Consider the following 18,538-nt stretch of genomic DNA (forward strand, 5'->3'; position numbering starts at 1 on the left):
CCACCTAAAGGCCGATTTATACTTCTCCGTTTTACGGAGACGGTCACAGGGAACGCCCTCTCCGACGAGGGATTCCCTCTCCGTGCCCTCTCCGAGCCCCTTGGAGAGCTCTATTTGCACCTCCTGATTTTCCTGACTATCCGTCTGTCCGTCCGTCATTTTACGGATACCCCTTGGCTGTGATTGGTCCGTATTAAGAACCGCTTGCGTCAGGGGCGGGGTTGCCGTGATAAACAGGACGAACAGAATCCTTTGACCGCCATTGCTGTAAGTTTTTACAATTCATATTTCAGCTAAACAGTACATGTAAATCAGCATCTGAATTAAAATGTGACGAGAAATGGGCAGTGTCGTTGCTGATAATGTGCGTATTTTATTGATGAAACGGCTAATTTGTACATTTGCTCCGACTTCTCGATAACCTAGGTAAATAAACACTCGACGACGACTTACAAAAAAACGTTGCGCCACCTACTCTTCTGGCGGTGAATTGTTTTCAGCACCCACAGCCTTCGGAGTACTATAAATTCAACCAATCCGTCCGACTCCGTCCGTCTGTCCGTAACGGAGTCGGAGAAGTATAATTCGGCCTTAAGTCGATCCTGTTTGCTTGCACAGGGATCTTCTACGCTAGAGCTACGTTAATAGACAAACATCTGCCTTGCCTGTCGAGTCAATGTTAGCTAGACTAGCTCATCTGCTTTTTATTAACGCTGATTTGCAAGGAATGCAAGAACAGCTAGATAGCGAAACGCCTAGAGTAGGCATGTAAACTAGTTTAGCTTACTAACGCAAGAGCATAGGTAATGTGTGATGATTTAGTTTATTGGCAATGGGGCTAACGCGTTATTTCATGTTCCTGACTGTGTTTCATTCGAATACATAACCCGTACATGTAAATCTACAATTCACGATGAATGTTTATCCAGATCTTTGGCAGGTTATTTTTTATCTAGCTAACTGAAGCTGAGTTGAATCACGATATAGTTTGGTTGCTAAGCTGTAACGTTCTACTCACCTAAGTCGATCCAGTTTGCTTCGACAACAGAAGCCTACAGAGCCAACAGGTCTTGCCTACAGAGCCAACAGGTCTGTGGACGATGCAGTTAACATGGCCCTCCACTTCACCCTACAGCACCTGGACTCCCCAGCATCCTATGCCAGGATCCTGTTTGTGGACTTCAGCTCTGCCTTCAACACCATCATCCCCGCCCTGCTTCAGGACAAGCTCTCCCAGCTGAACGTGCCTGATTCCACCTGCAGGTGGATCACAGACTTCCTGTCTGACAGGAAGCAGTGCGTTAAGCTGGGAACACAAGTCTCTGACTCCCGGTCCATCAGCACCGGATCACCTCAGGGCTGCGTCCTTTCTCCTCTGCTCTTCTCCCTGTACACCAACAGTTGCACCTCCAGTCATCCGTCCGTCAAACTCCTGAAGTTTGCGGACGACACCACCCTTATTGGGCTCATCTCTGGTGGAGACGAGTCTGATTATAGGTGGGAAGCGGCCAACCTGGTGACCTGGTGCAGCCAGAACAACTTAGAGCTCAATGCTCTTAAGACAGTGGAGATGGTTGTGGACTTCAGGAGGAACACAGCCCCACTCACCCCCATCACCCTGTGTGACTCCCCAGTCAACACTGTGGAGTCCTTCCGCTTCCTGGGCACTATCCTCTCCCAGGACCTCAAGTGGGAACTGAACATCAGCTCCCTCATCAAGAAAGCACAACAGAGGATGTACTTCCTTCGGCAGCTGAAGAAGTTCAACCTGCCAAAGACAATGATGGTGCACTTCTACTCAGCCATCATTGAGTCCATCCTCACCTCCTCCATCACCGTCTGGTACGCTGCTGCCACTGCCAAGGACAAGAGCAGACTGCAGCGTATCATCCGTACTGCTGAGAAGGTGATTGGCTGCAATCTGCCTACCCTCGAGGACCTGCACACCTCGAGGACCCTGAGGCGAGCGAGGAAGATTGTGGCCGACTCCTCCCACCCTGGACACTCCCTGTTTCAGTCACTCCCCTCCGGCAGAAGGCTGCGGTCTATCAGGACCAATACCTCACGCCACAAAAACAGTTTCTTCCCTTCCGCTGTGGGCCTCTTCAACAAGGCCAAGGGACCACACTGACTCAAATGACTTATTGCTTAAAACACACTGCTTTTGCACTGCACCACAACATGGTATCTTGTACATTTGTATTTTTTGTAATATTTGTATTTTTGTATTTTTATATTGTAATTTACGGCAACTTATATTTATCCCACTTAGTACTGCTAGTTTATGTACCCTTAGTATAGTTAGTCCACATATTTAAATTTTAGGTATATGTTTATTGTATGCACCTTCCTGCCAAAGCAAATTCCTTGTCTGTGCAAACTTTCATGGCGAATAAATCCCTTTCTGATTCTGATTCTGAAAAAGTGGAAACAACTAACGTAATCATTTCAAATGATATCTAGTCAATCTGTTGAAAACAGTGTTGTGTAGACACAATAGATTTATTTGTACGTTTTTATTTCAAGTCTCCACCTTCTTTGTTTCAGTGAGTGTTGGCCGTGATGCGTCTTTGCTCCACAGCTTCACTTGTTGTAAACCAACCAATCAGCGCGCAGTACATCTATATATTCATGAGCATACCATAAAAGGAGAAAACCTAGCGTGGTTTGATTTAATATTGAAGAATTACATAAATTATAATATCTGGGTTTGGGTATTGTGTACCGTGTTGAATGGGTCTTGGTCTGGACACGTCTTGGTTAGTTGCAACTTGTCATTGCCAATATTAACAACGCATTAAGAAACTTGACTTCAATTTGAAGCAGTACTGTAAATCCAAAGGTATGGGTAATGTCTTGAATGGTCTGGCTTCACTTCAGGTCTTTCCTCACTAAATGGTAATACCGGCATGGCATAATGGTGAGGCTAGATAGTTATAGCTAGGTGCCTTATCAATAGGGTTGCCATCCATCCCTTAAAATACGCAATCGTCCCGTACTTGAGAATAAAATAGCGCGTCCCGTTTTGAATCAATACAGGACGGGGTTTGTCCCGTATTTTTTGTGAAGGCTCTTCCTATTCTGCCCCTGACTGGGAAATACTCGCTGCCATCGTTGGTTTGATCGGTTTGTTTCAGGTTCACGGCCAATCAGAGTCAGAGGAAGGCGGGTCTCTTGGCGTAGAGTCGATTTGAAAGAATGGCGGAGGCAGCTCCAGATTAGCCTGGTCCTAACCAGACCCTCGTACATTTAATTTGTACAGAGGGTCTGGGATCGCTCCATTGACAAGCGTTAACTTCCTTGAAGGCGGGTACTCTGTTGAAGTTTAAAACTATTGGATCTGCCCAGAGCCCCTCTGATCTGCCATAACCAATCGCTAGCGTTCGCCTTAGCCAACTCCTTCACCACTACTGTAACGGAGCTAGCTGCCGTAGGTGGAAAATCAAACTTTTCCAAAACCCCGTGGGGAGGAGGGCCACAACATCATGGCCACCAACAAAACTTAGCAAAGATTGTTCTTGCTCCGGCTTTAACTTTTGAATATTCGGCAGCGTTGCCACAACGGACCGAATGAATGGCTTGGCTCGCATCTTTCTCAGCTGCCATTACTGAACTACAACTCATACTAGCACGACATCAACGTCATTGTTCTCAGCCACTCCCTCTGTTTGCTGATTGGCCCTACAAAAAATGTATTTGAGAAAACCGACTTGTGTCGAATTCCCAGACCTAGTACAGAAGCAATCAAAATTGAGCGGAAGTACATAGGAGGGCAGAGCCAGGCTAGCTCCAGATACCCCCCCACGTAATAAGAAGTAGGCCTACACTTATAAAAGGAAGTAGGCTTGACATGCCCCAATACTGCACACTTCTGGTCCACTGATGTTATCGTGTTCATGATGTTCATGGAAGATCATTTGCAAGTCTCCTGCACTATATATATTTTTCCAAGAGACTTTTTGAGTATCAAAGCATTTGTTTAATTTAAAGTTAATAAGTTATGGATCTGTTAATTTAATAAGTTAATAAAATATGGTTCTCTAAAGTTCCTCCAAAAGCCTATTTTTTGTGGTCTCACTGTCAAACTTTGTTGGCCTATGTTTATTATCGTCATAGCTGTGTATTCAGCTATGACAATATGACCACTTGAGTTGAATAGCAGATATCTTTTTATAATGTCCATGTATCAATAAAAACATGTTTTAAGTTGTGATTTACCACCACTGGCACATCATCGGGCCTGTGGTCATCGTGGCCTCGAGGGGTGTGGCCCCCGCTGCGGCAGGCGTCCCTTATTTTTCTGTATTGAAGGTGGCAACCCTACTTATCGACCTAGCCAGAGCCATATATTTTTCTATGGCTCTGGACCTAGCTATCCACATAATGGCAGAGCGACGCAGTGGTGGCAGTGATTGTCTTCTTTGTTAGGCGTAGCGACGGTTGGTAGCTTTGTTAGCTAACATTACCTGGCACTAATCACCCCCCACTACCTGTACATCTTGCACACGAACACAGTGCTCGATAAGTCTCAAACTATTTAAGACTTCAATGTATGTTCTGTAGAGCACTTATCCGCCCAAGTACCTCTACAAAATCTACAATGTGTGCCAAAATAATATATCAGCCATGCTGATCAATTTGATATATAAGGCCAGCATGCGATCTCTGACATGACTAAAGGCTGAATTATACTACACATGGGAACTCGTCGATGTGGAACGCCCTCTACGAGCTCTCCGAGAGCCCTTGGAGAGCCCCGGAGAACTCGACATGCACCTTGAGAATTTCCTAACTATCCGTCGTAATTTCGGCTGTGATTGGTCAGTATTAAGAATCGCTTGCGGCAGGGGCAGGGGGGGGGGGTTGCAATGATCAACAAGACGAACAGAATCCTTTGACCGCCATTGTTCCATACGTTATGTCAACTTGTGATTAGTAATGCAAGTTATAAAGTTAAGGCTTTTGCTTGACCTAATCTAAAGTGAGAACTATCTATGCCTTATTAAACATTTTGAAGAGATTTGCTTTATAACTTGCATTACTAATCACAAGTTGCATCATTAGTAAATGTTTATAAAATAGTTGTTAAGATATCTGCTAAGTATTAGTGTACATCATGTATTTGACTTGGCGTACATTAATTAAAGACATAAGTAAATATGTTGTTAGTTATTTACTCATGTTTTGTAAAAGTAATGTAAATGGTTTGTTTACCATTTGCTAATGCTTTCTATACCAGCTAATGGACCTTTAACAGCTTATAAACTAGTGGATTGCAACTATATTAACAAGCTGTCTATAAAGTATGTTAATTCAAAACACCTTATGAATTGTATTATCAATCAAATACATCATTTTTAACAGTGTTTAGTAATGATTAACATAGTGTTTAAAAATAAACGTATTAACTATTTAATAATGTATTGTTAATGTTTCAAAATGTTTTATAAAGGATCAACTAACTATTAGTTAACACTTTGTAAATGCCAAAAAGCGTTGACTTATTATAGTGTTACCATTTATTTTATATATGTATAAACACATTTTTTTAGGGCTGTGAAATGATTAAAATGTTTAATCAAATTAATCCCAGATTTCTGTGGATTAATCATGATTAATCACATATTTCCGATTTTCTCTGTATATTTTTGTGAGAACAAAAAGATTTATGACAAAAGACGGATATATACATTGAACATGTTCTCTTTTTTTTCATAAAACAAACAAACAATGGTGCTGCAACTCAGCAGTTTTTTAGCAGTTCTCTTTGCTATTCCATATGGAACATTAATATAATCTTCATCCTAAACAGAATTTGGGCTTCTTAGCCATTGTATGGTTGAATAAAACATTTGTATTTTATTTTAAAATCAAACAGAAATGATTTGGGCTTCTTAGACATTTTTTTTACGGCTGAAATGTCACGGGGTGGTCCATGGGAGGATGAGTGGAGGCTACACCCCTCCATCATCTCTCTGATTCAGCAGGGCAGAAGGGAATCTGTTTGCGTCCTGGGACAGCTAGCAGTGCCATCTATGGTTTTCTCTGTGCGCACGGGACGAACCGGCGTTGGAGGTCCATGCCTTCGCACCCCACCCTTGGCCGAGGGTCCTAATTTATGCCTTCCCACCAATAACTGTCATCCTCCCAATACAGGCCCCGGTAAGATCGAAAAGACTGTTGTTGATTCTAATAGCCCTCAACCGCCTTGGAGCCCCATGGTTCCCACAGCTAATGAGATTGGTATTGAGGAGACTGTGGCCTCTCCCTCAGCAGCAGGATGCACTCACCTAATTCGGCAGCATGGTGAAGAGCTTACCTGTGATCTGAGGTCCTCTCATGGCTTTGGTACTGAGAGGGACATCTTAGAACGCAGAGGTCTGTATGATGCTGTCATCCAAACTATACAGACCGCACACGCACAATCCATGCCGGGTCAAAAAGTTGTTTTTTTACAGTCAATGTTTGACATGGGACTGGCCACAGGTACTGTAAAGGTATACGCAGCAGCCGTCTCAGCTTTTCATGAAGGTTTTGCCAGTACAACCCATTGGTTAATCGTTTCCTGACTGGTACCTGTGGGCTCAGACCTCCTTAGAGGTCGTCAACCCCCCAGTGGGACCTGTTCATGGTGTTGGAGGTTCTGTGGAAGCATCGTCAGCGTACCCCTGCGTTTCATTTCTCTCAAGATTAGCTTACTCCTCACTCTGACTACGGCTAAGTGAGTGAGTAACTTCTGTGCCTTGTCAACAAATGTAGACTGCCTGATCATCTTGTGGAACCAAAAAGAGTGCTGTTGTGCTATAACCCAATTTTTGTGCCAAGGTCAACAGTCAGATGTTCAGGGCACAGAGGTGCGAGTTGAGAGCGTTCTTTCATCAAAGCCTGCAATGCCTTTGTCTACACAAAGACTCTCCCACTGTCTCTGCGACTCTATCATTACAGCATATGAGATTAACCCGATAATGGAAATTCACCATAATAAAATCGCGAAACAATAAAGTTGCATATCGTCTCACCCCTACCCACACACATAAGCGGACATACTCTGAATATCGGCAAAAAAATCCATCCTCTCATCCACCACTGAGGTATGGTGTCTGTATTCACCCAGACAGTCCATCCCTGACTTCCACCATCCTAATCTCTACTACATAGCCCATCGGAGGAGAATCTTTTTTTCTCTCATATTAAAGGACAAGATAAGGACAACCATTACGTGTCCCTTATTTCTTTGTGTGACATGTGGTGTAATGTAGCTAGGCAATTGTCTGTTTCCCTTTCCTGTTTCAATATGACTGGGTTTGTTTAGTCTGAGGGAATGAAATTGGCTTTGTCTGGCAACATGTGGTGGCTTTGTACTACAAAGATGCAAACTATAATCAGGAATTGGCATTGCTGAGGTATATTGTGTTATAGGTCAATATGGGAGGTTGTCTGTTTCTTGCGCTGTCTTCCGTCCCCCTAGCTTGGTATATGTTTTGACTCGACACTGCTGTTTTTTCTGGCCTGTGAGCAGACTGTAAATGGGAGGCTTGGCTAAAACTCTGGGAACTAGCACGATATTTCTCAAAATCCTGCCCCCTGCCTTCACTGAAAGATACACCCCCCCCCCCCCCCTCACATTCAGGAAATGGGAGCCCTGCCAGAAGCCCTCTCTGTTTCTGGGAATCTCTCCCACAATGCTACAGTGTAGTAAGTTGGCTTTGACGTGATCGCCATTGTTCAAAGTGCAGGGCCCGCATTGTCTAGGGGAAGGAACAGCAACAAAAACAAAAAACACCCGCGGAAGAAGGAGAGTAGGAGTGTGTGTGTGTGGCGACAGGGGGGTTATAGAGTGACTGAGGAGAGGGGTTTGTGCAATCTGTATGTGGGGAACCTCCGGAGTATTAATCTGTGAGGTTCTCGCTTGCATAATTTCGAGAGACTGAAACCTGTGGAACTGCATGCCATCACCATGAGAACATGAGGTTTACGTTAGCTTCACACACGCACCTTATTTTTTGTATGACATGGTTTCAAGATGGGTCTAGTGTCACCTTGTTTTTTTTTGGCCCAGTCCCCTTTTCCTGTTAAAAGCCTGTAACCCAATGTTTGTGTTGTTGTGTTGTGTAAGCAGATGAGGACAGATGTTCCTGTGATAGGGCTGTTAAGCTGCCATTTAGGTATAGCAGGTGACACTACATTGAAGAACCACCCAAAACAGAAGTATGATTTGGCACAGACAGACAGGCTGTCAATGAGAGTTGAGTGGGTGTGTGTGGGTGTGTATGTGAAATGTCTTCTGGTCCATGCTCTGTCTTACAGGTGAATGCATGACTTCAAAGTGTAGAAAAGTGTAGAAATAAATCTTTCATGTATAAAACATTCTAACTTAACTCTTTGTCCTTTGCTTTTGCAGGTTTCCCAAAAAAGCAACTAGGTGAGTTGGCATTTCTTTGCTTACGTTTGTCAACTCCAAGAGTATGACAAAATATTGTCGTCCTTACATCCAGAATATGAATATTTATTACGTTAATATTTTCTTTTTATGGCCAAAACGTGTAACGTGAAGTAGGATGTACACATTGAGTTTGGTGGGTTTGGCCATCTGTAGGGCTATTAGGAACCCCCCACTCTGTGAGACTCCCTCTTCAAAAGCGTCAAGATGACTCACACTGCGCTTTCATTTGGAGGGTGAAGCATTTTTTCCCCCATAGCACCAGGGATTTGACACAGTTAGGTCTGGGATGAGAGCTAGCAGATACTCGTGTCTAGACATCTTCAAGCATGTCAGAGAGGGGGAGAGAATTTCAGAATGTATCAAATGTGACATCATATTGAACTCAAATTCGATTATCACATTAGTGAGACGAGACAGAGATGTAGAGGGATGCAATCCAACAAGGCGTAAAACATAAACGTGACACACCTTTTAACTTCCTTGTGTGTGAGCCCAAGTAAAAAAAAAAAAATGTAAGTACCAACATACACATACAGGCTTGTGAAAGTATGTGAATATACCAAATTTTAAGTACACTTCCAATTTTGTAGAAAAAGATTAATCTCTCTTTTCATACATTTAAAGTAGATTTAAGGATACTGTTTTTCCACCTGGGAGAATATCTCAGGACAGGATCCTGAGAGAGAGCTAGAGTGACATTTACGGCCTTGCACATGTAACAGACGTGGTCTTGCTCCGTCAGAGGTATACGGGCTGATGTTCGACCCTCACTGGGATCGAACACGCCACCTCTGACTTGCCAAGCGCGACCACTAACAGCTACGGCAACGAAAAGCTAGCTATTCATTGGCGCGGGTGGCCTGTTTACATACTTGAGGAGTCAGTTTAAACCGATACACACTGGCTACATTCAAACCTTCATATGTCCAAAGAAGAAAGGTGTGTCAAGAGAATATCAAGTCATTTATGGTTATGGAAAACCATTGTGTGAGTGTCTGGTCTGTTGTTGTCTGACCGGTCCATTCTGGTGTTCAGGACCGCTAGCATTCTCAGCAAGGACCACCCCCCCGACAAGAAACCCAAGAGTGACAAGGCCGCTGTCCAGTCTGTGCATGAGTTTGACCCCACAGGTGAGTGCTTCTCTCATGTGGGCATACACACACACACACTGTTCCTTCATGGTTGGCATATAAATGTGATCTCAGGAGAATTATGCCCATGGTTGCGGTGAATTAAACAAATGCTATTTTATTTCAACGTGTTTAGATTAAGCCAAGGCATTGGTCATCCTCATCCCTGATACTGCCCCAGCTCACAACATTGATCCTACTCTCCTCACAACTCAACATTCCTCAATCCCTTAAATTAATTGAACATAAATTATGCAGCGCGTCAATGGGAGAAAGTGCTGCGGCAACATGAGCTAACAGTCTGCCCTGGGGAGTTCGGTCCAGTGTAGTCTGGGGAGAGGGTGAAATAGAAGCAACATGGCTCCCCAACTGAAAGACACACAAACATTCACATGCAGGCTGATGCTTGACTTTGTTGAACTACAGAGACCTGCAAAGAACTATAGAGACACCTTCTCTGGTGTCTCAATAGTAGATGTGCCCACAGACACACACACGCAAGCTTACCTATACTGCCGTTTCTGGTCTGAAGATGAAACACCCACTCATCTTGCACATAAGCATACCCTCACACACAATTAACGGGTAGTGTTGACTCACACAGACACACTTTCACACATACACACGGATACATGAAGATAATATTACTGGCGGAGTTTGAAATTGGAAGGGGGATAGATGGGTCTGTGATGATGAAACACCCGCTCACACAGAAGTTTTAGCTCCATAAATCTTGACACAAACAGCCATACACACACACACACACACACACACAGACACATAAAGAGAAAGTCATGACCAGTGAAGTCTGAGGTTGAAAGTGAGCTTTGAGGCCCCATAGTCATGTGATGAGGCTGTACACACAGACAAATACAGCCTCTACATCTCTCTTTCACTGCAGACCTGTTTGAGGGGCTGTACTAGAGTGGCTTAGTAGAGCCCCTCAAACGGGTCTGCAGGAGCATGTTGGGCATCGAAGCTGTTTATAGTATAAATCTCTCTTCTGAACTTGACATTTTTCTGACTGTAGCATCTTCACTACCCTCATTGGAAGATTGACAATGGCACTTTTAGTGTTAAAAGGGTAGCAGTTGAGCTTCAAGTTACAGCATAACTGTTATGCTGTAACTTTCTAGTTGGCGCCGAAATTGGCTGCCTAGGTAGGCTCTCCTACCGAAGTAAATTCCTTGTCTGTGCAAACTTTCATGGCGAATAAAAACCCATTCTGATTCTGATTCTGATGAGTATCACAACTGATTCAATTGTGGTACTGCTGCTACTATTGCCGCTAATTTGTCAATAGTTTGCTGTATAATTGTAACAACTATTTTCTCAGACGACAAAATAGTTGATCATGCTAAATGTCCATTATGAACAGCATAGCTTGAATCTTTATTTGTCATCGCACCTTCCTGTAGATTCGTCCTTTTCAGATATAATGCAAGACTTTAAACATGAATACTGTTGCTTTCATAAATGTATTAATGCTAGAGAACATTCTATTTATTCTCATACAGATTATATTAATCCAGTTTAATGCAATAAACACACAGTTTTCCCATCAATATAATGAATAGCCTACATGCCACCATGTCATCAAAATATTATGCAATAGTGATGTTGTATGCAGGCAGTAACTGTCCTACTGACACTTTGTCAAACATCAATCACTTACAAACACACACTATCTTTTTCTGGCTTTCTGAAATGTTCTCTCCCATTTCTGTTTTGCTGTTTTCTATGTGTGTCTGGGTATGTATGTCTGTGTGTCCGGGTATGCATTGCCACTGTGCCTGTGCGGTGTTTTTGATAGAACTGCCTGTGCAGAAGACTGTAGTAGCAGAGGGAAGCCCAGAGCCCTGTGGTAAGACGGTCCTGGAGTTGTCACAAAAGGACCTACCTTGCTTTGTTCCCTCATTTCCTTTACTTCATCTGCACTGTTCTGAAAAGACCTGGATAGATAAGATTAAATATAATCACCTCTCGTTCCAAAAATACAAACATATTCAAAGATAGTCTTCCTGGTCAAAGATGTACAGTGTAGCATGCTTTCTTTCAAATTATTGAGTTGACAAATTGATTCATTCATTGTCAAGAAAAAAATCCCTTCGTCTGATGTCCCAGATCATTAATCCATCTGATTCAAGTGAAGACCTTCTGGGATGTAATCAATGTAACCTGAAGAGACTGAACCGTACATAATTTTCATCTCCTCAAACCAGTGCAGTTAAAGGAAAGGTGATAAGGAGAGAAGGCTACTGCAGGATATTTTACATACACTCCTAGTATGGTTGTGTTGTGTGGTGATTTTCCCTAGTAACCCCCTCTCTTCTGATGTCTCCTATCCTGTTCACTAACCTACTAACCAGATATTCCCTAAATCCCTGAGTATATCCTGAGATCTTACTACATGAATTTTCTTGTGCTGCATGTTTATATGAAAGGTCATCCAGATTAATAGTAATGATTAGCTGTTCAAGCTGTTCACTGCAACTATGGAGTTGTTACTCAAGATGTATACCGGGACTGCAAATACACACTCAAACACTTATATGCTGCAAGTTCTATTTCATTTGGTGGAAACCAAAGCATCAACGTTGTTTTAATCACCTTTTGTTAGGACTGACTTTTGCGTGACCTGCTTTGACGTGTTCAGCCTCTATTTGTAACTCAAACACTCACAATCTGTGTTCAGACAAACAGCACTGGAGGTGTCCCTGCACGTGTGCTGATATCACTGTTCACCAAACAGCCGGTGCTTATCTATGAGTCAAACCAGGTTCCTTCAGGGTCATTCAGCTTTACCCAACCCATCAAGAGCTTACGTGTTTACTGTACATCTATGGGAAAGATATATGGAAACTATAATGAGACAGTCGTTTAGAAATAGAGTTGGTCAAAGGGAGAGAGGCTTATTTTATGAATTGAGGCAGAAGGCATGTAATAATAATAATGATAAATTGTATTTGTGGGACACTTTTCAAAACACTCAAGGACATCTTACATAAAATGGGCCTATATAGTTAAGTAAAAAATCAGTGGAGGTTAAAAAGTATACTTTTTGGTCAGAGAAAGTAGTGAGTACAGTTTAACTTAGCTTTGCAACTTTAGTGATTTGCCCTCTTTAGATGCCCTCTGTTAGATGTTCCTCTGTGAACAGAAGCTCAATCAGCTTTATCAATATTTGTATAATCTGGTTTCATAGAGGGTAATATGTCTGCTTTGCTGTGGAAGAACTTGTCTATACTAGTTTGACCCAACATCCAGTGTGTATTAATCTCACAATCAAATACACACACGCATACACACACACACATATACACACACACCACACACACCATCACCCACACACTCTGTCTGCCTGGGATCATTAAACCGTTTCTCTTAGTAACATAAACTATGTTTCTGTGCTTATCTGTCTGCCTGCCTTTTTGCAGGGCTTGTCCAGCGTTGTGTGATCATCCAGAAAGACGAGAATGGCTTTGGGCTGACGGTGAGCGGAGACAACCCTGTGTTTGTGCAACTGGTCAAGGAGGGTAAGTGGATCAAATAATGTATTTCAAATACGCAAATCGGACCTTGAGTTGGAACGCCAGCATTCAGATCCATAATATGTTCCCTCGTCTCTTCTGCCCCTGTGGTGTAGATGGCGCTGCCATGCGAGCTGGTGTCCAGACTGGTGATAGGATCATCAAGGTGAACCCCTGTTCTCTTTTTGTGCCCATAGGCCCAGTTTAAATTCCTTTCCTGTGAAACATCTCCCACTATTTTTACCTTCATGGGAACCTGCATCCCACTCCTAAGCTGCAATTATGTACTCTTCAAATGTTTCCTTCCCACCTTCCTTCCTTTTGCTAAACCATCGATATGACCCTGACTCAGATTTCTAACAGCTGTTAGATTTCTTACAGGGTCCACACACTTCCCTCCATCCGGCTGCGTTAGATTACATTTACATTTAGTCATTTAGCAGACGCTCTTATCCAGAGCGACTTACAGTAAGTACAGGGACATTTCCCCTGAGGCAAGTAGGGTGAAGTGCCTTGCCCAAGGACACAACGTCATTTGACACAGCCGGGAATCGAACCAACAACCTTCCGATTACTCGCCCGATTCCCTAACCACTCAGCCACCTGACTCCCCCTAGATAAGAGACTACCACATAGGAAGGACGCATTCATAGAGTAGTCAAACAGAGCCCCCTGCTTCTTCAAGTGTTGGCTAGACCCCTGCAGGCTTCTGCAGTAGATCATGGGTCATGTGTAATGCCCTCTGCAGAATCACCACTCTGACATCTGCTGGCTGGATGGGGAACTGCAATGTAAAATCCCCACAAGGAATTGTTTGACTAGTATTTATTTATTTAGTGGTTGAAAATGAATCACTAGTGGATGTCAAAGGAATACTGCTCATATAATTTTTTGGAACGTTTTTTTTATTTTTTATGTAATGCTGCTATCATTTTCTTAGGTTAACGGGACCTTAGTAACACATTCGAACCATGTAGAAGTTGTCAAGCTTATCAAATGTAAGTCATCTTACTTTCTATGAATGTTGCATTAAACTATGATAAATCAGCTATGTACATGACACAGCATGACATATGACGCAGGCAGGCTTCATGACAATGACATGTACCCCAAACTAACCCTGTCCTCTGCAGCGGGTTCCTATGTTGCCTTGACGGTGCTGGGGCGACCCCCAGGCCTTGTCCAAATCTCCCTGGGGGAAGGGGAGGGAGACTCAGGCCTGTCCCCTTCCCTTTCTTCCCCCCACTCCCCAGGACCCACGTCGGGGGAGTCGCTCGGTCTCTCCCCCTCCTCCACCACCAGCCCCCAGGACCATATCACCCCCCCGCTGGCTCTTTGGGTACGTCCACGTGTATGTTGTTGGGGGGTGGGGGGTTGTTGCATGTGTATGCATGTAGATATTTGGGAGAGTTGCGTGGGTGTGGATGAGATAGGGAGTGTGTGTCGAGTGAGAAAGTATGGTTAGGGTTATGTTGTTTATGAGGGTCCTTCTACTTTTCGTAATTATTCTGGATGTCTCTTATTTATTCACTCTTTCTTACCTTATTCACTCTTACCTTCTTGTTCATACAGAACTTAGAAATACAATGTCTCCTCACCCCATGTATGATTACTCTTAGATAAACTGTCTTTGTTGAAACATCTTAGTACTCCCTAAATTCCTTTACTCTTCTTATTTAATTTGAGGACATTCTTTCTCTCATCCTCTCTCCTTTTACACATCCCTTTCCACCGCATCCTCACTTTATATTCTTCCCAGTTTTTTTGTTTCATTCATCCATCATTTCCCCTGTGGTTGCTTAACCCTTGTGCTGCCTTCGGGTCACATGACCCAAAGGTTCATAACGAACCATCGTTGTGTTTACCCAATTTTACCCAATACAAAAAAAAATACAAATAATTTTCTTTTAACCTTTGCAATGTGGGGGGTCTGAGACAGCCCAACGGTTAAAAGAAAATGCTTCACTTTGTTTTTGTATGCGGTAAAGTTGTCGCAATACGACGGTGGGTCACAATGACTGATGGGTCAGAATGACCCGAAGATTCTGTGTTGTCAGTTACATCTATCCTCAAGCCAGCCCTCCTCTAGACCAGTGGTTCTCAATCCTGGTCCTCGGGACCCCCTTCCCTGCATGCAACACACCTGATTCAAATGAATGGTCGTTATGGAGCAGGGAAACATCTAAAACATGCAGGGCAGGGGGTCCCGAGGACCAGAATTGAGAACCACTGCTCTAGACAACATATTTGTCCTTCTGTGCTTTTTATCCTTCATTCATTTGCCCCCCCCCCCCCCCCCCCCCCCCCCCCCCTCTGCAGGAAGAGAACAGTGCTGTGCACAGCCAAAAAGTGGACATCCTTCATAAAATGCTGACTAAAGAGTACCAGGACTTACAGGCAAGGCTTGGGAGTGAAGAGAGACAACCATTGAGTACTATTACACTCATACACACGAGAAGAGAACCAGAATCAGAATTCGGTTTATTCGCCATGTGTTCAGTTTATTCGCCATGTATTCGGTTTATTCGCCATGTAACCACGTACATGGCGTACATGTAACCACACACACAGTCCATAAAACTCGCATAAGGGTCTTTTGGCACAGGTGATTTGATTCCAACTCTTTGTCCACTGTTTTGCAGGGGCTCTTTAAACATTATCTTTGAAAATTATCTCTCTGGGGAGTACTGGCCCACCCTGCCCCTGGTTCAATGATAAAAGGGTTGGAAATTACTTGGCCTCTGTCTGTCAGGGCTCTAGAGGGTAGGGAGAGAGATAGGGAGAGAGAGAGGGAGAGAGAGAGCGAAAGAGCGGGACACACAGAGACACACACACAGAGACACACACAGATACATCAGCTGGATGAGATAGAGCCATTACTTTTTGTTTCTCTTTTGTCTGCGCCTCTATTTTTCTCCTGTATTTAGTCTCTTTCTATTTTCCTTCCACCTATCTCTGTTTTGTTCCCCCTCTCTCTTTTTCTATCTACACTATTAACAAACACAATACTATTCCATGGCAACCAAGTAGACAGCAGGGGTCATCTGCTTTAACCACAACAGTATCATAGAGGTGATTATCTCTTCTAGCACTATTACTCTCAGTTCCCTTATGCCAAGGCCTAAAGAACTGAGACCACATGAAAGTGAAGCACTTCCATTTCACACACACACACCCACACCATCAACTCCTCTGTGCTGTCCACTAACACTCCAGACAGACTTAGGACAAAGGGCCTTGCAGTATCTCCCCCAGCCGCCGTTCTGACATGTGTTGACTGTTTGTCGTCGGTCTGCAGGCAATGCAGGAGGAGTATAGCAAGAACCCCACACCCAAACTACTGAAGGAGATCCAGGAGGCCAAGAAGCACATTCCACTGCTACAGGGCCAGCTCAGTAAGGCCACAGGGACAGCTCAGGTAAGAACAAACACACAAATACAGAGAATCATCAAAAATCACAGTTTTCACAAATATATATTGAGTGTGAGTGCGTGCGTGTGATTGTCCACTGTCAGGACGGCCCCCTGTCGCCCAGGGATGGTGAGGCAGAGGAGGAGGGGACTGATGGTGATCAGACCCCCTCCTCGCGGAGAGAGGGCAGCAGTGACTGGCCCTGGACTAACAACAACACTGTATGTACTGTAATAAACCTTGACTCCGCTATGGAATGTAGATAGTCAATGCAGGCTAGTGAGAGTACACCGCTGGACATAGGAGAGGGAACACTCAAGGTACAACAATGTTACTTTATTTGAATTCATAGGATAGAGCATTGAGCCAGGCACACAGATCTTCCGGCATTAGTTAGAGCCCCTGCACATAGAAACCCCCCACCAGGCCAACCAAGGTGTCTGTCACTTGGACAGCCCCTCTAATTTAAACACCCCCACGGGGCACGGCAAACGTGTCTCACACTACACACCCATGCTCAAATCCCCTTAGGGCACAGCAAGCAATGGCCACACGGTGCTATCACACCCATACTTCACCGCAATGTCACGCATGTCTCGGGACTGCTGGTGGGGTCTCTCTACTGTACGGGAGCGCAGTTGCCTCCCACGGTACTCTAGCTCGCCGCCTTATGGCTTTAAAATCGCAACCTCCCTAAAACTGATCATGAGCGGTTACATACAAAACGAACAAGGGATAGAGTTTAAAAGCCCTATTTACTCAACTCTCCGGGGGTTCGAGACCCTCCCCTGGGGTCTGCGCTCTGTGAGGCCGCTCCAAAGACGGCAAGAGAGCCTCCTACACAGGCTGGGAGCAGGCAAGGGTACGCCTATAGCCCCGCTATCTAGGTCACCCTAACCCGCCAGGAACCTCGCCCTGTCCCCCTCGCTGTCTTCACGCCGGCAGCCCTAAATGGTCTGCGAACGCCACCACCCCCCAATTGCGTACAGTGTATTATACTTTCGCGATGTCCACCACAACGGCTCCCAGACCAACACAACACCCTACCGATATTCTCCCTTTTATATACCTCTCGACACTCCCTTCAACAGGTGCAGCCACTTGCCTAATTGTCAGCGCAGCGCTTGACCGCTCCCCTAACTACCCCCGTCATTCACTACAGTACCAACACACACATTCATGAAACCAGCCTTTCCTACTGGCACTATCATTCCAAATAGTGTTTATCTGCTAAGTGTGTCACTTCCCCGATAGCTGTTTATGAATGTCGCAAAATAAATTTGTTATTTATTTGTTGTCTCCAATCGCTTTTGAGAATTTAAACTTTTTAAATTGAAGGTCTACACATTTCTGTAAAAGGTTAAATGAGCAGTATGAGTTTCCTGATTTATACTTAACAATCACAAAATATGTTGGTGTTGATAGGCACCATGAATTGGTGAATTTTCAATAGAATGTGCTTGTATCCGAGTCATTTTTGCCAATATGGCAGCCATTCAGATTGTGAAGCTAAATAATCAATTGCTATTCCTGTGTGTGTGAAATACATTGCTTCCACTGTAGCACTATTTGGAAGGCCAACCATTATCTAACTTTTTTATAAATAAAAAGTGTGGGTAAACTGTTGGCTATGTTTTGGTTTATTTATTGCCGAAAGTTATGCCTGGCAAGCTCGACCAGGGGTCGTTCAGAGGGATTTGAAATGGTCTATTGTTCTGGTGTTTGTCTCTGTCAGGTGACTCCAAGTCCTTTCCCCGAGAGTCCGTGCCAAAGAGAGACCCCCTGCCACAGCCCAAAGACCCCCAAAGACAGCATCAACTGCCAGTTGTCCGACACCGAGGACACACCCGATCCCGTGAGACACGCATATTCATACATGCACAAACACACACACCTCTCTGTATTGTGTGTACATACACTGTCAAACACACTATCGTGTGTACATACACTGTCAAACACCTACTCCCAGACCAAATAGCATTTAAATTTGTTTTGATGACTTATATGTGTGGCAGTGTATCCA

At 44.0% G+C, this 18,538-nt stretch overlaps 1 protein-coding gene across 2 annotated transcripts in view; it reads left to right on the forward strand.

Annotated features, from left to right (window-relative positions):
* arhgef12b (Rho guanine nucleotide exchange factor (GEF) 12b) overlaps positions 1-18,538 on the forward strand; it is a 105,224-nt gene that overhangs the window by 45,378 nt on the left and 41,308 nt on the right. For both annotated transcript variants that reach the window (XM_067256847.1, XM_067256848.1), the window contains exons 2-11: positions 8,402-8,422; positions 9,479-9,573; positions 13,011-13,109; positions 13,220-13,269; positions 14,044-14,101; positions 14,237-14,442; positions 15,423-15,500; positions 16,402-16,521; positions 16,620-16,736; positions 18,251-18,370. In XM_067256847.1, the coding sequence (XP_067112948.1) occupies positions 8,402-8,422; positions 9,479-9,573; positions 13,011-13,109; positions 13,220-13,269; positions 14,044-14,101; positions 14,237-14,442; positions 15,423-15,500; positions 16,402-16,521; positions 16,620-16,736; positions 18,251-18,370 (964 nt within the window). The remainder of the gene's footprint in view (positions 1-8,401; positions 8,423-9,478; positions 9,574-13,010; positions 13,110-13,219; positions 13,270-14,043; positions 14,102-14,236; positions 14,443-15,422; positions 15,501-16,401; positions 16,522-16,619; positions 16,737-18,250; positions 18,371-18,538) is intronic.

This window comes from Osmerus mordax, chromosome 19 (genome assembly GCF_038355195.1).
Source record: "Osmerus mordax isolate fOsmMor3 chromosome 19, fOsmMor3.pri, whole genome shotgun sequence".
NCBI classification, from domain to species: Eukaryota; Metazoa; Chordata; class Actinopteri; order Osmeriformes; family Osmeridae; genus Osmerus; species Osmerus mordax.